The following is a 20719-nucleotide window of genomic DNA, read 5'->3' on the forward strand; positions in this document are numbered from 1 at the left end:
GTGCCTTTTTTATTTTTTTCCTCGGTTTTCTTGTATAGATTGTAAATAAGATTCTGTAAGAGCCAAAGTGGAACAATTTTAATCTCTTCAGTCAGCCTCTGAGACAAAGTACTCTCTGAAGCATGAAAGACAAATTTCTTCCAGAAAATTGTCACTATTGTTTTTAATTTTTTTTTTTTTTTTTAAGGCTAGTGAAACAAAATAGCTTATATTGTCTACTGGATGAGTTCTCTGGAGATAGCATTTCACAAGCTTTTCTTGATAGATTGGTAACTGATCTTCAGGAACAGGAAGTTACAAAGTTAAGCCTTTCACGTTGTCTTTTCTTCTTTGTTTTAACAGCTCAAAGGGAAGAGAAAAAGCACGAAGACAGAGCAGAGCCTACAGCAGCACCAAAGAAAACTGTTGCAGTTGTGATAGAGAAACAGGCATCTTCTCTCCCTAAGAATCTTCCTTCCAAGAAATCCCCGTCCTTCTCTAACCCATCACTAACCAAGCAGCCACTTAAACCTGCTGGAAGTTTCAAAGGTGTAATTCCCAAGAAACCTTGGCCTTCCTCAGGCAGTGTTCCAGCAGCAGGCAGCATCCCCTCCAAGCACAGCTCTCTTTCTCAAGGCTCCTCGGTTTCCAAAAAACTGGCTGCAGCTTCCACTTTGGGTGGAGGAGTCAAAAAGCCTTCACTCTCTTCCATTTCTGCTGCATCTGGAAGCAGCCAAGCCAAAGCCTCAGCCAGTCCTGGCCAGTCACAACCTAACTCTCAGATTCGCCAAAATATTCGACGGTCCCTAAAAGAAATTTTGTGGAAGAGGTGGGAATTCAAAGAATTTATTTTATGTAGCACACTGCAACTAGACATGAAGATTTAGCCTGCAGAGTTTTGCTCACTTCTTGAGGGTTGTTGAGGGGTTGAATTTATACCACAAATTACTAGAAGTTTAATTGGCATTTCAGATTTATATATATTTTTAAAAAGCAACCTGATATAAAATAAATATGCCTGTGAAAAAGCCTTTAAAAAAAAAACAAACCACTATTTTTATTGAGGCAATTACAGCTGAAAAATTAAATGATAGGATAGAAGCTTTGATGATGCAGGTGCTCTGCATAATAAATCTGGGAATGGCAGGTTTTGGTTATGAGGAAATAGGTTATAGGGAGGTTATAGGGAAAATAGTTATAGGGAAATAGTCTAGGAAATATCAGAGTGAAGGGGTAAAGCCTTACTGGAGCAGAGATTCTTTCCCCTCCCAGCATCAAAATCATCAGCAGCAAACCCTCATCAGTTGTATCACTTAGAAAACAAAACCAACAAAGAAAAGCAAATTTTCTCACAGTGATTATTTGTGCCAGCCCTCAATAATTCTTGTCTGAAATGGAAATGTTGTTCACAGTAGAAAATCCAGGAATAAAATTCAAGCGTTTGGGCTCTCTGTGTCATTCCTAACATCAGTGCCATGAGCAGAGCAGTGGTGGAGGCTGAGATCAGGTCTCAAAAGCAGCAAAAGGTTGCTCTAGTTCCCAAGTTCAAGGTCTTGGGATAAACTTTGGTTTGGAGATGTTCTAGAGGAGCCTTCAGGCCTCCTGGAGTGAGGAGGAGTCGGGCTCAGCTCCTTCTTCTGAAAAGTTACTTTTTCTGACTGCTGCCTCAAGTCTGATACCTAACAAATGCACATACCCTTTTGTTTTTAACAGAGTCAATGACAGTGATGATCTGGTCATGACTGAGAATGAAGTAGGGAAAGTAGCCCTCAATATTGAGAAGGAAATGTTTAATTTGTTTCAAGTGACGGACAACAGATACAAGAGTAAATACAGAAGCATCATGTTCAATCTCAAGGACCCCAAAAACCAGGTTTGCAGTTTCCTTAAGCAGTAAACATTATACTGAAATATATTTTTGGGTTTTAATGATATGTCAGACTCTGCCCTCAGTATTAAAAGTTTCAAGATAATGGTCTTACGAATTACACTGTAAAATATTATAAAGCCATTCAAATCCTTAATTTTATTTTTTTTTTTTTTTTTTAGCCAGTTGGTATTCAAAGTCTACTTTAGGTGATTGTGTGAATGTATTAAATTTGGGTGTTTGGTGTGAAATATTTCTGTAGAGAATGGCTTTCTTAAGATTAATACAGATTTTATTCATTTCTTCTCGTGACATTCTCTAGTATGTGTTGGATATTGTGCATGATTATTCTATAAAAGGAAAAAAAATGGATGGTGGTGCAGATGACAATATCCACTTGCAGAATACACAAAACTTCTTTTATTTTTTTAATTTCTACAGTAGAGTTGAGACAGGAGGAATGTCTGACATTCCTATTCAGTCACATTGATAGATACTCATGATAAGAAGGAAAGTTCATCCTTTGTGTTTGTTATATCCTTATTTTCTGGTTGCTTCTAAGTAGCTGGTGTGTTTAATAGGGAATTAAGAAACTGGAACTGGTTTTGCCTGTTCAGCACTGTAGATCTTGTTAGTTACCAAGCAGGTTCTCTTCAGCATGGCAACAAAGTCTCTTTTGTTTTCAGGGGCTTTTTCATCGTGTTCTTCGGGAAGAAATCCCCCTGTCAAAACTGGTGAGAATGAAACCAGAAGAGCTGTTATCTAAAGAACTGTCTGTATGGAGAGAAAAACCACCCAAAGCAGTGAGTAACAGATATAAATCAGTCCTTACCACCTGTGTTATGTTAATGTTGTGTTAATGCTCCATTTTCTTCCTAACAAAACAATGTTCAGCCTCAGTGCACCCTTTCTCTACCACCAGCCCAATGATAACAAAGTACAGAATAAAATTATAAAATAAACACGTGCTCTCCTGACCAAAAAATGGTTTTGTTTCTTTCAGATGATAGAGTCAAGAAGCAAATCTCATGAAATCAAGAAAGTGTCTGTGAAACGGGAACATGTGCCAGTTGTAAATATGGAAGATTCACCCCCAGTCTCTGATTCTGATGTAAGTGTTGGCTGTTGTTTGGTAGAAGACATGGAGGGAGATAAATGGTAACTAAGGACTCAGATTTCTCATCAGAAGTGCAGATTGTTTCCATCAACTGTAAGGATATTATCTCCTACTAGGTGTGCTATGAGCATTTTTCCTTTTAGTCTGAAGGAGTACCCCAACCAAATAATGGCATTTTCTGCATGCACTTCTAAAATGCTGTGTATTTTTCAGCCCTAGCTGTCAATTTACAGATAAGTCTTTTATTTTTATTTATCTTTCATATATCTTTTATTTATGAACATCAGCTATCTACTTCAGAACACCATGGGATGAAATGACAGCAAATACTATTTGACAACTCTGTGACACGATATGCTTTAACTAAGGCCTTTAATATTTAATTTTTTTATAGAACTGACGTTTCAAAGTTGAAATTTTATGGTTGAAATGAACGCTCAACTGGAATATATTTTCTTTATTCACTTCTAGGAGCAGCAAGAGGCAGCTCGGAGTGCACCAAATTTAAACAGTGCTCCTTCCCTAGATGCTTTTAGCAGCATGTTGAAGGATACAACAAGTCAACATCGAGCCCATCTTTTTGACCTGAATTGCAAAATCTGCACAGGTATTTATCTGATTTGGTGCAAAGTAAAGGAATTGTTACGTTTAGAGTGTTGTTTGTTTAGTTGTCTTTCTCTTCATTGTTAAGTAGTAACCCAAAGTTTTAAAAATAAATTTATAGGTCAGATTTCAGCATCTGAAGATGAAGTACCACCTAAGAAGATGAAGTCAATGGCTTCTGTTAAAAAGGAGTCAAAATCAAAATCAGAAGTACAGCCCAAGTATGAAAGTTCTGCAGCAGCCCCAGCAGCAGAGTCTGCCAAAGAGGCTGGCACCGAAAATGCGATGGAAACGGAAGCTGTACCAGTAGCAGAAACAGTTTCTCAGCCAACTGTGGAAAGAACTTACATTCCTACAACCCAGGGCCATAACAACACAGACTCTTCTGTCCCTGAAGAGACTTCTTCCTTTCCTGCCTCTTGTGCTGCCACAGTTGTCACAACCGTAACAGTTTCTGGCAGAGACCCCAGGACAGCAATGAGCGGCTCCTCTGGTGTTGCAGCCCCAGCCCTGCGTTCTGCTCCTGTGGCTGACAAAGTTTCAACTGGGGAAACAAAACAGGACATTTCCAAACCAGTTATGACTGTCCCCAAATCAATATTAACAAAACCTTCATCCTCACCAGATCCGAGATACCTAGCAGTTCATCAGTCACCCAATATCAAGTGCGTATACGGAACAGTAAGCCAAGCTACCCAATTTTTTATGTGGTTATCTCCAAAATCCCATGTCCCGTTCCCCTCCTCCCAACCAAACGGGCTGTTCAGCTTCAAAGTTCAGGTTTTTAATTTACCAACTCCTCATCTACCTTCTCTAGTTGGTAATATTTTCAGATAATCAATGTATGTTGGCAGCGATGATTCTGCACTGCTTGAGGAGATAAATGCAACTTGAAGGTGCTGCACAGACTTAAAAGTCTCCTTGTATAGAAAGCAGCTGAGTGAGATGGTTTAAAAGCATTTCCAGATTCCCATCCTGAGTGAAAATTCTGTTACATCTGAATTTATGAATATGAATTAAAATTAACCAATTGATCCTTGAAAGGAAGTGGATTCTTTCATGTTTTGGGGAGATACAATAGTATGATTTAATATGGTGAAGTATGTCCTTATGAACCTGCAGTTAAAAAAGTTTTTGTTCATAGCAAGGTCTTCTATTTGAGAATCTCTTTCAGATGCATGTTATTGACTCAAGTAGTGGCAAATATCTAGTACAGATTAGTTTATGATAATAAAGTCAGGATCACAGCAGTTACAGTGCTAACTGCATTGTATACAAATCATACTTTGCAGCACCTTCCTGCAGCTACAAGCTTATTTTCTGTTACTCCTTGCTTTTTTCCCCTAGTACCAAGTTAATGGAAAACATTAACAAAGCATTTAGTTAAAAATCTGTAAATTATATTGATCTGTAGGAGGAGGGGAGAAAAGAAGGGACCGTTCTCATTTGTCTTTTGTAACCTCTCTGGTTTGGATTTGTTTTGCAGTGCTGCAGAGCCACGCTCACCTCAGGACAGTGACACTTCCCTCTTTCTCTCTCGGCTCAACACCATTTGGAAAGGATTCATTAACATGCAGAGTGTGGCCAAATTTGTCACTAAAGCCTATCCTGTCTCCGGGGGTTTTGATTATCTTAGCGAGGTTCGTTAGCACTGACACCTTTCTGTGTTTGGAATCAGTCTGTACTGCAGTTCCTGGGGCTAGAGAGGCTGGAGTCACTGTACATGTATAAAAAATGTATAGTTAGATTAGAGCTGTAGCAGTGATAAATGGCATCCTGTTAGTAATGGGAAAAGTAGCTCAAGAAAAACCTTTTAAAAATCCCTCACAGATTCATGAAGAATTCCCGTGTCTTTAAATATGTTTATGTTTTTAAATATATTTATACCTTTAAATATATTTATGCCTTTAAATATATTTATGTCTTTAAATATATTTATGCCTTTAAATATATTTATGCATATGTTAGAATCTAACTTAGAATAATACCTTTATTTCATCTTTATTTTTTGAAATTAAAGTTTGAGAGCCAGGTTTTTAAAGTAGGTGGCTCATGCTGTTCTCAAACCAGGCAGGTCACTGATGTGGTGTGTTACAAAATTCTCTTTGACCATTTATGAGCTAAATCATCCTTTTTTCTAATTTCCAAATAAAACCAGTGGGGTGATGTTATTCTCAAGGGTGTACATTCAAGTAATGAGACAGTATAAAGGTTTGCTCTAAAATAAGCTTTTTCTCTTCTCTGAAGTGCATTTTATTTGACTGTTAGGAAGTTTTGCACACAAATGTGTGTTTTAGGACTTCAATTAATAGGGTTGTTAGTTCTGTTTGGTATTGCTTTTGCTAAAATGAGTTTCAGTGGCCTTGTGACAGGAAGCTCAGTAGAATTCAGGTGGCTTCTAGTCACAAGAGCAGCATTTGCTGAGAAACTTGGAAGTGTGGAGAAAATCTGTATTTCCAATAGCAGCTTCCTGTAAGAACAAAGCAAATAATGGGGGCACAGAATGATTAGATGGTTGCTGCTTTTTCTGTTTGATTTACACTGGTTGCCTTTTGGTAACAGGCCAGGATTAACCACCTGGAAATTTAGAAATTTAGAATCATAAGAGTATGCAGAAAAGTCTACTAAAATATAACAGTGCTTTATGCACTGGAATGCTGGGATGGGGCACTCTGCACTGCTTTTAAACATGACTTTCTCATGGTTTTTTTTTTTCTCACACTACCATGTAATACTTCTTGTTTAGGATTTACCAGACACAATTCATATTGGTGGGAGGATCTCACCGAAGACAGTCTGGGATTATGTTGGCAAACTCAAATCTTCACTTTCTAAGGTATTCACTTAAAATCCTTTGCAAAACCCAGAAGAAAAAAAAAATGCAGCCATATAAGATGGCAACTTGTTCTGATATAAATGAGTGAATGGCAAAAATAGACAGGAAAACTACTGACACCACTTCAGAATTTTAGGTGTATTGAAACATGTCCATTGAACAGCAGATCCTCTTGATCTCTCTCTCTCCTGCATAGTAAATAGTCATTAAAGTTACTGTTAATGATTGAACATAATAAATTTTATCTATCCAGTATTAAAATTCTAAAATGAAATATGAAACTTTTATATATAATAGATTTTACTATTAAAAACACTTCAGAAGTGAAAAATTATGCACAGTGTAGAGATATAATCATAGAAATAAGAATTTTTCATTTCTTTCATATTAATTTGAGCCTCAAGATACTTAGTTTGATGTAAGATACACAAATATTTTGAAAATGACAAACCTAACCCTATTTTAACATAGGATTTTAACATAAATTGACCAGCAGTACTCTTGTAAAATACAGCTGCAGTTATAAATGTGCAATTTAGTTTTACCCCTGGCATTTCCCCTTTACCATTTTATTTGCTGATATATTCCAGGTTGAATTTTTTTCACTTTGCTTTTGTATTACAGGAATTGTGTTTGATTCGTTTCCACCCTGCAACAGAAGAGGAAGAAGTTGCCTATATCTCTCTCTACTCCTATTTTAGCAGTCGTGGTCGTTTTGGTGTTGTAGCTAATAACAACAGGCATATCAAGGATCTCTACCTGATCCCCCTGAGTTCTAAGGACCCAATTCCTTCCAAACTCTTGCCCTTTGAGGGACCAGGTAAGCACAAAACAGGGGAGGTTAAATGCTAGGTGGCAAAAAAAAAAAAATCACAAAGCAAAAGTCAATCTGCAACAAGTTGTTATTGAATGTTTAATGAAAGCATTATTAAATTTTTTTTGGATAGAAACCAAATTTTAGAGCTTGTAAAAAGGGAAAAATTAGAAATCCAAGTCTGTTCAAGATGCAAAATTGTCTGAAATTTATATAGCCTTTCCACCAAGATGCTTATCTGCTGGTAGGAGGATGAGTTCACCTGTAAAATCATGTGGAGCAGCCACTATATTGAAAAAAATCCAAACAAACCAACAAAACCCCTCACCCTATCTGCACCAACCCCTAAATCCACAAAACCCAGCCCTTACCAGCCATTCACCAGCACTTAAATCAAGCAGGAAACTTATCCCACAGAAGATTCAAGAAGTCTCTGAAGACAAAGGTAATATTTATAGTGGTTTCACTACATTGTCTCATGCTCAGTGTGTGTGCAATATGGTGCACAAGGTCTTTGAGATGTTTTGGGTTAGTTGGGCCAAGCTCTAGCCAAATCACTGCCTTCTGAAGATGGGTTTATTGGGGGGAAAGGAATCCCCATTTCCTAGAGTTAGGTGGTGTTAGCAGGTTAGATTATAATTTCATTTTTAGATAAAATCAGCAGTAGTAATGCTTGGGCTGAGTGTGCCCAAAAGTGGTGACAGAAGAACTGGGAATGAATTCAGCCACGAAACACCTTTCTATTACAAAATTTGAAGTCATCTTCATCTGAGGATGAAGGAGGTGGAGGAGATGCTTATGTTTAGTCTCCAAATAAGTAGCTGGGGTTTTATAGAACAAAACAGATTGAGAAGCTGAAGAACTCCAGGTCACAATGAAGGCAAAACTTCATTGTCATGGTTTGCAAAATATGAAATGGTGGGTATGAAACAGCAAAGATGCAAGGAGCTGATCTCTCTGAGAAGCTGATTGAAGTCCTCTGCTCCTCAAATGCAAGTTTAGGACTGAACTCAATAAAGCATTCTCAGAGCTTATATGCAGGAGCAGTGGGGGCTGGGATGGGTTTTCAGGTATTAATGGCATCTGACCTAACAACAACAGCAAATGAGACATCATTAGTAAAATGCTTTCCCTTCCTCCATGAGACTGCAAAGGGCACTTGCTCTGCATCCTCAGACAAGATTTTTTTTCAGAAAAAACTCCCAAGTCCATCTTCCCATCCTTGTATAGTTCACAAGGTCATTGTTTTGAGGCTGTAGCTAAAAAGGGAGGATTATTGCTATCTAAATTAAAGCAGTAGAGCTATAATCCTTGAGTCTCAGTGCCTCATACTTATTAACTAGTTTTCCAGCTAGAACAAAAGAAATACTCTTATTTCTGGACACACAAGGGGATTGGCCACTGAATCAGCTGCAAATGTGTCTGCAAAAGTCATGGTTAAATGCCTTGCTAAAGCAGGTTATTTACCTAATTGTTGCCTGCCTTGCATTCCTATGGAAATATCAACTTTCCTTTTCACACTTCCTTTTACTCTTCCATTGTAGATTTCACTGGAAGTGAAACTTATCTTAGATTGGAGGTTGATAAATGTAGGTAAATTCTGCTAAGTATTAGCAGACAAATTTGTAATGTCAGCCTGGTTTTTTTGGGGTGAGATTCAAGTGTGAAGGTTTTTTCAGAAGTGGGGGCAATTGTTCAGAAGAAATACAGATGTAATTTGGAGGTGAATTTTGAGCCAAATTTTCAAGTTAAAACAAGTGTTTGTAGGCAAAGTGGAAAAAGGGTAAGAAATAAGGTTCCAAAGGCAAAGGCCATATGATGTAAAAAATTCATAGAGATCCACTTAGACTTCTGCCACCAATTCACTCTTCTTGGAAGCTTCTGTAGCAGCCTCTACCTCACAGTTGTGCTAAGTTCTGTTCATATTTAAAACCCAAAATCCAGTATGGGGGGCAAAAATATCAGGTAAGCTGTTTTTCTGGAGTCTTTGTGTATGTATTAAAACCACAGCATAAAAAAAAAAAAACAAAAAACCAACATGTAATCTGCACTTCTTAATGGCATCTGATGGAATTTTGCTTTTTCTTGCTTTCACAATCAATAAAAAATATTTTACAGAAAGTGGTCATTGTCTCCTTAAATTTAATTGTGTACCTTCAAATAGAGTTTAGCCAGGACTCAAAAAGCAAAATGCTTTAGATAGCTTAAGATGACTTGATAAAAATATGACTGGAGGGGGGAGGAAGGGAAGGACAATCAAACCCTGCCACTCCAGAAATCCTAGTTAGAAGAGATTCCAGCTGTATCAACCAGGTCCATCAGGCACGTATGGATTATGACTTTCTCCTGTTTTCTGATGGACTGGGAACACAACTGAGGACTTCTAAGCTTCACTAGTACCTAGAAGATCTACAAAAATCTTTGATGTGGGTGATTTAAAAGCAGGGAAATGGAAGGTTATCCATATTTCTACTTAGTTCCTCTCAGAATATTTATTATTATCAGATTTTCTGCATCACTGGGCTCTTCAGCTTTGCCTTTTTGCAGTGGTTGCCTGTATGTGGATTTACCTGCTGGCTTTACATCCACACAATGTTCCTTAGCAGCTGTGGATATTGTAAAAAATACTCCAAACAGGGATTTAGTGGCAACATTGGGAATGTGACATCTCTCTTACATAGTTAAAATAACTTTATTTTAATAAAATAGCCATATATCAGCAAAGGATCCCACAAAGGCTGCTGTATAGTAGAGCAGTATGGTGTTCCTTAAATCTGAAGGCATGAAATCTCATGCTTTTTGGAATGCACTTTAAAAATGCAACAAATGGAACAAAATTTGGACTGGATGGATGTCATTAGCTGGACTCAGGTGTGTTCATCTCAGCAGATACCAGGAAAAGCAGCAGAAGATGGCACTGAGGACCTTTTGTTCTCTGCCAGCCAGCACTTTTCCTTCATGTGCAGCTCTGTGGCAATGCTGGAGGTGATTTTATCCCTGACCTGAGAGCACAAAGTTGCTCTCATTTAAAAATGTGCATCAGGGTTATGCTGAGTCCTTTCCCATGGTTTTATGCAGAAATCAGGAATGTATTTAACAGTGCAGGTAACTTGGCACCAGCTGCTGATGAGAAGGAAACGTGGCCCCTATTTCCTAAGAAAAAATGTATGGAAGGGTAAGAGGAACAAATATTAATCCTAATTTTTAATAGCTTTAGTTGCAGGCTGTAACTCAAGAAAATCAGCATGTGGATTGCAGATACATTATAGGATAATGACTGCTTTATACATAATTTAGCACTGGAAGCTGCTTACTGCTGACACAGCTTGGAAATGTTTGTGAGTGACAGTCCTGGAGTTGGAGACTGGAGACAACAGGCTTGTTACTACCTAAAATTAGACATTTAACCTGTCTATGGGGATTGGAATAGAATGGGACTAAGTTTTGAGATGCTTAGCTGTGTGTTTCCATTCAAAAGAATTTAATATTTGCTCTCTTTGAGCTGACTGACTCTTGAAGCCAGGGTAGGAATAATTTCTAATATTGTGTAAAATTACAGTATCAAAATGTAACCTTTAATTCATTCTATGATGACTAAACTCTAAACAATTAAATCGTAACTATAGCTATTAATTTACTACTGGAATTTATTGTCTTGAAAGTGTATTAAAATTTTACCATGTTTTAAACTTGATCTCTGTTTCTTACAGGGATTGAAAACTGGTTTGTTCAGTAATTGCTGTTTTTTAGGTAGCCTGTCTGATGGAGTTTTGAAACCTGCTTATTTCAGTTAGTGTTTGAGATTCATTGTGACTAATTGCAGAAATCACAAGTCTGTGTAAAAGCAGATAACTCAACCATTAACAACAGAACAGTGAATGCTTACTGGGAGTTTGTGGATGAAAACCAGTTTGTGAGATTCTCTCCACTGGTCAGGGCTGGCCAAGTGTGAAGTCTTTATTTATATTCTGATAAAATAGAAAGCAAATTCACACACTGTGAACCATTATTGTTGTGAATTTTTTTTTTTTTTTCCCCAGTTGTCTTACTTTTAAACTCATGCCTCAATCTTCTATAGCAATATAGTTTCATTTAAGGTGGTAAATTAGTGTGATCAGAACTGGTGGAATTGCTTTAAGTTGGGGGTGCAAAGGGGGATTTGGGTAAGTGAAGTATTTGGATAAGCCAAGTATTGATGTGGTCCTTTTTGAGTAATCTTAGATTCACTGAACAGAATTATTTGTTTAGTTCCTCCATGCTTTCATTATAGATCTCACCATCTCAACCCCTCTTAAACAGCAAATTTGTGCATGTACAGAAGAATTAGCAAATTAGCAATATTGCTGATTACTTTTCTTTATGTGTATATATAATATTTTTTTTTTTCTAAATATGAAAGAAGGTAAAATTTGGCAACACTTACTAGGCACAGATTTTGTACCTCCAGGGGAAAAAAAATCAACTTTTGGCACTGAGTTTTAGCTGTACAAACAGGTATTAAAAGATTATTTAAACCAGCATGTCCAATACCCTCTTAACCACAGAACTATGTAAAACTTGACCTGTGAAATAGTGTTAATTCTATTTTGGATCAAGAGTGTATTCTGCAGAATAATTGTTACCCAAAAATTTTCACTCAGATTTAATTATTCTTGTTTCTCAGTGTAATTTTAATGAGCACCATTCCTGAAAGGGAATCTCAAGCAGATAGTTTAGATTGGCTTCAAGTTTTCATTATAATTTTGTCTGGTCTTTTAAAAAGATTATTTCAAGGGAGTAACCAGACTGTGCTGGTTTCTTTATCAGATAAAACTGTTTCACTGGACTGGTACAACCAGCACACAGAATTTGAGAGGAATTTAGCTAAAGCTGTAAGAGTGATGGTAACTTCTCACTAGCAAAACTTCACATTTAACCACACTGAACTCTTTTACTGATTTCTTAATGTGAAGTTAGCAACTAAAAATCTTGGAAAAGGTGAAGTTTATTAAACATGAACATAAATTTATGGGGAAAAAAAAAAAAAGATATAATTTTATCCTTAGATGGTAAATCAGTCCACTTAAAAATCCTTTGTTTCAGCAAAGTAATGGATCTGTGAATGGGGAATATAATAATGGAATATATCTGTAACTCTGAGGTTTGAGGGCTTTTGTTGGTCTCAAAGTTTTCAGTGCTAATAATTAGATATTTTTTAATTGTTCCTTAATGAGCAGGTGGTTTTTTTTAATAAGAGCAAGGAACATATCTATAAAACTCTTGCAGGACCATGAGTAGAAGGAACAGCACAGCTCAGAATCCTCCCCTTATCATTTATCCATAGTGAATATTACCTGTTACATTACAGATTATTTTATGTTTCTGTATTGCTGCTGGATTCCAGTGGTAACTAATGGAACATACATGGGAAAGACAAAAAAGGAGCTTTTTAAAGTCATTAAATTCAGAAGTTACCAAAACTTCTTTTGATTTTCAACGTTTGCCACCAATTGTATGGTAAAGGATTTACTCCCTGCCCTTTATCCTGGACATTTTTATCTTCCACCAGTGCCAGTGGGAGCTGTGCCTGTAAAAGGAAGAAATAGGGTAACTTGAAACCAACCTACAGACCTTGGCATTTTTCCTCTTTATCAGAAACTTTCCTATCATCTTCCACCATCCTTCTCCACGGATTCAAGTCTGAAGCTTTCACCAAGGAATAGTTCTGCTTACAGTGGTTTTTACCTACAGCAAATCCTACAGCATCAGGGCCAGCCCTGCAGTGGAGGCTTTGGGGTCCCCTTGCCCTCAGCAGACCCCAAGTTCTTACCCAACCAAGGATTTTCCTGCAGAGGAACCCAACACAGTCCCTGTCACCCATCCTAAACTTCTGTCTGCTTAAGCTCTCCTTTGCTTGATTGGTTTCACTGATTCTGTCACCTTTTAAAATGAACTATCTGGAAAAAAACAAAAAAACCCCAAACAGGGGTTTGGGGAAAACACTTCTGAAGTTTAGCCCAGGTTTTCTCACTTTTCTTTATCTTTGTGTATACAACATATTTGCAAACTATTTAGAAGTAAATCTGTAATTTTTCAGGGAGAGAGGGACAACAATTAAAAAAAAAACAAACAACTTTCTCTTTTGCAGAGACACTTTTAATAATCATACCTGTTGCTACAGCCTTTTATTTAAAATTTCACGGGAGGAATTAAAGCATTTATTTACTTATTACATACCAATATATGCATATATTTATAGACCAATGCAAATTACCAATAGATCATCAAGTAGAATTTAGAAAAACTGTTACATTTGTGACTTTTGTTGCTGCTACTACATAAACCAGTAAGTTTCTGTTGAAAGCATAATTAAAAATTAGGTTTTTACATGAGCAATCTTTGTGTTCTCTTCCAGGTCTCGAGTCATCTCGGCCAAATATAATTCTTGGCTTGGTTATCTGTCAGAAAGGGAAACGTCTTGCCTCTGGCATGGACACAGAAAAGATAGAGGAAAAGAGAAGCAGAATTCAAGCTCACGAGGAGACAGAAACATCCCTGTTCTCCAGAGGGCCACTAGAGAAGAAGACCCCAAAATACACCCTTTACACAGGAGATTCAGCAGTAAGCACAACACCACCAGGATCTCCTCCACCTCCTCCTCCTCCTCCTCCACCTCCCGTTCCAGACACCTCAGCAGTGACCCCCTCAGTATTAAAAATTTTGTCCTCGATTAAAAGTGGAACCACAACCACTGCCCCACCACCTGTCTCACCTGCTCCTTCTGCAAGTGCTGCTGCTCCTGCTCATTCCTCATCCTCCAAAACTGCCACACCTCTCGAGCACATCCTGCAGACCCTTTTTGGCAAGAAGAAAACATTTGAGCCTCTTGCTAAGGATCCCGAAACCGTCCAGCCTTCAAATCAGGAAAGCCAAGGTGCTGCTGATGGAGGAATTTCAGGGGTTCCTTTGCTGGACCCCATTGTGCAACAGTTTGGACAGATGTCCAAGGACAAAGCTATAGAAGAGGAGGAGGATGACAGACCGTATGATCCTGAGGAGGAATATGGTCCAGAGAAAGCTTTTGAGATGCAGACTGGTGAGACTGACAAAAGATACAGTGTGGAGAAGCCATCTACAGAACTAGAGGATGAGGCCTACGATCCAGAAGATGAAACCATCTTGGAAGAAGCAAAAGTTGCTGTTGATGATTTACCTAACAAAATGTACTCAGACACTAAAAGCAGTTCCTCAGAAACATCTGCTTCCTATGTGCCCGATTTATCAGCGTCCTCATCCTTGGTAGAGCAGCAAAAAATGTTGGAAGAGTTAAACAAGCAAATAGAAGAGCAGAAAAGACAACTGGAGGAGCAAGAAGAAGCCCTCAGGCAACAAAGAGCAGCTGTTGGTGTTTCGATGGCTCATTTTTCGGTGTCTGATGCTTTAATGTCACCGCCACCAAAATCTTCCCTCATGAGGACTGAGTTGTTCCATCAGGACCAGCAAGCTGCACAAAAAGGAGATTTAGTTTCATCTCTGAACCAGCAAGCACCAGTTTTAAACCAAGGCTGTGAGGCAAGGCAGAGCAGGGATCCTCGCCAAGCCAGGAGAATGGCAACAGAGGCAAATGAGGGTGGTGATGCCCGAATGAAACCACCAGTGGTACAGAATGAGATGCCCCCAAAAGACATTTCTCCCTCAGTTTTCCCCAATCCTTTGCAGGCTGCACTTGGCAAGGAAGAGAAGACTTTGATTGCTGCTGCTCAGCCTGGTTTTACGAGTGAAAACTGGGTTTCAAGTGAAAAGGCTCCTACGGTGTCCCAGAAGGAAGCATCCAGCAGCATGTTTGAAAACACAGCTCAAGTTAATATGGAAAATGTCAGTCAAACAGCTTCTGGAGAACCTCCTGCATCCAAACCTTTACGTAAAGTGCTGCTCCCAACACCTCCAAGTACCTCTTTTCAGCCTAATTTCTCCACGTCGAATGACAGTGCAGCTTTGCAGGAGATGCATAATGTGTCCTGGCCAAATGAGTCAAAAGAAGTAATGGGAATGGATTCTTTTTCAAATCCAATGTTTGCTTCTCAGGAGAAGGCAGCTGGTCACTTTGAGCCAGAGAGGGGTCTTGCATCAGTGCAATATGATGAGCAAAGAAATCCTCAGGCTCATCAATTTGTAGAACAAATTGAATCTCCATCAGTTCAGGGTGAGGGGGGTCCTTCCTCACAGCACTTTGAAGAAAACCGAGCTGGACCCCCGTTTTCTATGGGGGGGCAGAAAGGGGGCCCAGGGATGGTCAATGCACCTGGAGGACCTCATGGACCTAATTTTAGGGGACCAGCACCACAGTTCTCTGAAGAGCATGGTTCTCCAAATAATGATGGGCAAAGAGGAAGATTTGGAGGTCAAAAGCTTCCTTCCTTATTTTCTGCCCAGCACGGTCTTTTTGGTGACAACAGGGGGGGTCCTGCCCCTCCTTACCATGGTGTTCCGAGGGGAATGTCACCAAATCAGTTTGAAGATTGCAGGGAACCTCCCATGGAACAAAGGGAATTCTCAGATTCCCAATATAATGACATGATTAGGCCTCCAGGACAGTTTGAAGGACCAGAGCCACCTCAGTTTATGGGAAACAGGGGACCTTCACCTTTTCCCTTTGGAGGTCAAAGACGACCCCCGCCAGCTCAGTTTAAAGGACAGAGGGGAGGTCCTCAGTTTGGAGGCCCACGAGGTCCATCCCCGGGGCATTTTGGGGGGGGACCAAGAGGGCCTCACCCAAATCAGTTCGAAGGGCAGAGAGGTCCAGCTCCAAATCACATACCCGGGCCAAGGGGACTTTTGCCACAGCCCTTTGAAGAACGGCGAGGGAATTCACCCCCCAGGTTTGCCAACCAGAGGGGTCCAGCACCTCTGCAATTTGGAGGACCAAGGGGAGCCAATCCTGGAATGTTTCCAGAGGAAAATGAACCTCCCCCTTCTAGGTTTCATTTCCAAGGGCAGTCACAGCAAGGTATGAAGGCAAACCCAAGGCCGCTCCTGGACCTTCCCAACCATCCCCACAGAAAAGAGATGTGGGAGGAAGCTGGGCCTTCAGCATCTCTTCCCAATGTTTCTGGACAAGGTTCGGAGTCGGAAGGACAGTGGTCAGCACCTGACTTCCGAGAAGGCAAAAATCCTGAATTTAGGGGCCAGGGATTTGAAGGGAGACAGAGAGAGAGATACGAGGGAGGAAGCAAAGACAAGGATCAGGCAGAGCCTCAGCAAGCAGAAAATCGACAAGGCAGATCCTTTGAGGAGAGAAGAAGGGATCGGGATCACAGCAGACCTTGGGATAGAGACCGGGGCAGAAACTGGAATAGGGACAGGGATTGGGACAGACACAGAGACAAAGACTGGGATAAAAACAGAGACAGAAACCAAAGCAGAGAGAAGGATTCAGAGCGGGGGAAAGAATGGGAAAGGAACAGAGATCGAGACAGAGCGAGAAACAGAGAGAGGGAATCCTACAGGAGACGTGAGAGGGAGAGATCAAGAAGCAGAGACAGAGATCGTGAGAGAGAGAAAGACAGAGACCGGGATCGCAGCCGGGAAAAGGACAGGGATCGGGAGAGAGATCGGGATCGGGACAGGGAGAGGGGGAAGGATCGCAAGGACCGGAGCAAGAGCAGGGAAACTGCTAAAGAGGTGAAGGCAGAAACCCCGAAGGAAACTCCCAAACCGGCAGAAACAGAAGCTTCATCTTCCACTGCTCAGGCCTAGAAACGTGGCTGCTGATCCCAAAAATAATTTCCTTTTCCCACACAGCGAGGACTGTGTCAGCATCTCCTGTATATATTGTATATTCTCACCTTTACAGAAACACTCTTGTAAAACTAGCCTTACAAAAACAACCAACAATTTAGCAATTTTTGAACAACTGTGAATGGAAATACCCAACTAGCTAAAAGGCAAGAACATACTGGACTTTCACTTGCTGAATTTTGTGCATAATGTTTTTCTTATAAAAAATTCACAGCGTTACCTGTACTGAAATTTGGGGTTTTTTTTCTACTTGCATCTTAAAGTTTCCATTTACAGTACAGAAATGGAAAAAAAAGTCTAAGAAGAGCATATTGCTTTTTAAGATTATAAAGTTATGTTTTCCAGTAACTTGAATTGTAATTTTATAAGAGAATTTAACCCAGACCTTAGGAGCCATACCTTTACATCTCATTTACATGATATTTTTGGTGTCAAAGTTGTTCCTACAGCACACGCTTAAAAAAAAAAAAAAAAAAAAAAAAAGATAAAAAAAAGATTCCAGTGTTGCTGTCTTGTTTATTTCACAACAGAAGGGTTGCGTGTGTTTAGGAAAAGGCTGCAGAAAAACAGTGTTAATAATTACTTGTGACAGTTGAGGATTTGAAAAAGGAATGTTGTAAGCTTAAAGTGCACTATCTTCCTTTTTATATACAGATATTTTTTGTTCTGGAATCCATCTGTTAAGTGTACAGCAATGGAACAAGTGATACTTCGTTTTTTTCACGAGGCTGAGGAGTTTTAAATGTTGCATTTTTACAAATCTCTAAGTAAAGAACATTGAAGAGTAGCACCTTTATAACCAGCAAAACTTACAAAAATATCAGACATTTATTTGGGAAAGGCTGAGACTACAAATATATTGGTACACCAAAGGGAAGAAGAATAAATTGGTTAAATAGGCCACTAAATCTCTTGCTTCAATTAAACTGATTTAGTGGAGCATTTTTTCTTGTTTGGTTTTGTTGTTGCATAATTTTGCCATAGGCTTAAGAAACGTCCCCATTTCCTTGTAGATCTCATTCTAAAAGTGGTTTTCTCCTGAAAGAAAATTTCATTTTTTTTTTGTTAGCCCCTTCTTAGGCTCATAGTGTACATAAAACTCCCCACTGAAAAAAAAGAAAACAAAAACCAGAACTTGAGAAGCAGCGTGGTGGTATTTCGTGTTCTGATCCAAGAGGGAAGTTTTTCACTGGGAATTCCATTGCACTGCTACTTTTCCATGTATTCTTCAAGTACATAATTCTAAAATATGGAAGAAAAAAACCCTGCTAATTTATTTGACCGTGTAGATTAACAGTTGGGTAAATATTTTGCTATTTTTATAAAATAGTTTTGGAAGGATAAAATTAGATACCTTATCAGCATTGCCATCTTGAAGACTACAAGTAGCACGTTTGCCATGTATCTCACTACAGATTTTACAGTTCTTATTGGTGCATTTTGGAAGTTCTCATACACTGAGGATTTGCTGGTTGGGATGATCCTTGGTATTTGGAACCTGTAGACAAAATCCTAAAAGGCAGAGGTGGTATTAAATGCAAACATCTACTACGGTGTAAGATTTTTTTTTTTTTTTTTCTTAATGAGATGTTTCTAATTTAAAAAACATACCTAAAAGTATGCAAAAAGAAGTGTGTTTGTTTAGGTTTCCTTGATAGAAATTTCTGTAAATTGTATTTTATATGGCAAATTATATCACTGTACATGAAAAGATGGGACTTCACAGGTTTTTGTTACTGTAAGTAGAATAAACATCTACAGAGAACTGCTGTCCATTTCTGAAATCTCTATGTTTTATTTTCTAAATATTGCCACCTCCCAACAAACCACTGGAGTCTGCTGGCTGGGAGGGTTCATTTCCCCATTGATGTTTTGCAGGACATCAGCACCAGCTGATGTTTAATTGTAGGAGTCTAAAAAAATCTACAAAAATCTGTGCTCATCATTTTTCCCTCGGTTCTAAAATACACCCTCATTGGGAAGGTTTTTCAGATTTTTATTAAAATTAGAAAGATTGTCACTTACAGATTTTATACTGAAAAAAAATCTAAAGAAAACAAAAAACTGATTAATCTTGCAATAGTGACTCCAGGGAGCTCCACTGGAGCTGTAAAAGAGCCTCCAACTCGCACAGAAGTTTTTTGGTGGACTTTTTCCTGCAACAATGAAACAAAACACAGGTGTTCATTTCCAAACATCCTGGATTTCATTTTTTTTTTTCCTATTAAAATTTCCCTCCACTGCTCAGTGCTTGGTACCAAGGAGCAGATGAGAGCATCTGAATGATGGGGAAAGGCGAGAGAGGTGACAATCCCAGCAACCAGGACACCTGAGCCCTGGCCAAAGCGATTTTGGGGAGGATTTATCAAATCCAAGGAGTGACTTTTTCCCACCCACCCAGCAGCTGCTGTTCCTGCTCCCCAAGCCCCAGCTCAGCATCCTCCTGTGGGCCCTGTGCTCAGCTCTGTGATGCTGCAACCCATTCCCGTCCTGCCCAACATAATTTAACGAGGAAGCCACGCTGGAAACGCTCTTTTCCTGGGGGGTTTTTTGGTGTGGAAGCAAACCCTGCGTGTTCTGCCCCTGTGCTCAGCCCTGGGGAGGCCACAGCTTGAGTCCTGGGTCCAGTTCTGGGCCCCTCAGCTCAGGAAGGAGCTTGAGGTGCTGGAGCAGGTCCAGAGAAGAGCAAGGAGGCTGGGAAGGGATCCAGCACAAGTCCTGTGAGGAAGGGCTGAGGGAGCTGGGGGTGTTGAGGCTGGAGAAGAGGAGGCTCAGGGGAGACCTCATCACTCTCTCCAACTCCCTGAAAGGAGGTTGGAGCCAGGGGGGGGTCAGGCAGATATCAGTAGGATAAGAGGGCACAGACTAAAGAATTTTTTCCTAATATCCAACCTAAACCTCCCCTGGCAGAGCTGAAGCTCTGCCAGGGGAGGTTTAGGTTGGATATTAGGAAAGGATTCTTTGCAGAGAGGGTGATCAGCCATTGGAATGGGCTGCCCAGGGAAGGGGTGGATTCTCCATCCCTGGAGATATTTCAAAAGAGCCTGGATGTGGCACTCAGTGCCATGGGCTGGGAACCACGGGGGGAGTGGAGCAAGGGTTGGACTTGATGAGCTCTGAGGTCCCTTCTAACCCAGAGGATTCTATGATTCTATTTAGAGGGGCAGCTTCACACCCCCCCTCCCTCCTTCACTCCCCTCCGCCTTTCCTTGCTGGTGGCCGTTTCGCTTGGAAAGGGAAGGTCCCTTCCCTCACCCCCTCCGCGCTTCGTTTGGGTTTTTTTCTTTTTTTTTTTTTTTTTTTGACCAAAACCCAAAAACCTTGGGAAAAACCCCAACTCGGAGCGGGACCCGCTGGGGGCGGGGCCTGACGGGAAGGGGAGGGCGTGGCTTGAGCTGAGTGGGCGTGGCTTGAGCTGAGGGGCGGGGCGCGCGTGCGCGCGGGTGGCGGTTGCGCGCGGCGGTTGGTGCGCGCGCGCGGCGGGGGGGTGGTCCCGGGTTGGGGCAGGGGGGGGGTTCGGCCGCTGCCCCCCGAGCGTTGGGTCCGGTCCGGTCCGGTCCGGTCGGGCTGAGGGGGGTCCCCATCCTCTTCTTCCTCATCCCGAGCTTGGCGGCGGGGCTGATTTCCCCCTCTCGGTGGAGGAGCAGGCGAGCAGCGAGTGTCCCCCACCTCCCTTCCTCCTCCTCCTCTTCCTCCCGGTCCGGGTCCTGTCAGCCGGGGCTTTCC

General features: G+C 40.4%; 1 protein-coding gene across 3 annotated transcripts in view; it reads left to right on the plus strand.

Annotated features, from left to right (window-relative positions):
• DIDO1 (death inducer-obliterator 1) overlaps positions 1-18768 on the plus strand; it is a 58708-nt gene extending 39940 nt beyond the window's left edge. For all 3 annotated transcript variants that reach the window (XM_071759811.1, XM_071759809.1, XM_071759808.1), the window contains 10 exons: positions 343-808; positions 1693-1852; positions 2533-2649; positions 2850-2957; positions 3435-3570; positions 3688-4231; positions 5053-5206; positions 6313-6402; positions 7027-7222; positions 13611-18768. In XM_071759811.1, the coding sequence (XP_071615912.1) occupies positions 343-808; positions 1693-1852; positions 2533-2649; positions 2850-2957; positions 3435-3570; positions 3688-4231; positions 5053-5206; positions 6313-6402; positions 7027-7222; positions 13611-16951 (5312 nt within the window). In that variant the 3' untranslated portion in view covers positions 16952-18768. The remainder of the gene's footprint in view (positions 1-342; positions 809-1692; positions 1853-2532; positions 2650-2849; positions 2958-3434; positions 3571-3687; positions 4232-5052; positions 5207-6312; positions 6403-7026; positions 7223-13610) is intronic.
• The last annotated feature ends 1951 nt before the right edge of the window (positions 18769-20719 follow it).

This window comes from Heliangelus exortis, chromosome 16 (assembly GCF_036169615.1).
Source record: "Heliangelus exortis chromosome 16, bHelExo1.hap1, whole genome shotgun sequence".
NCBI lineage: Eukaryota > Metazoa > Chordata > Aves > Apodiformes > Trochilidae > Heliangelus > Heliangelus exortis.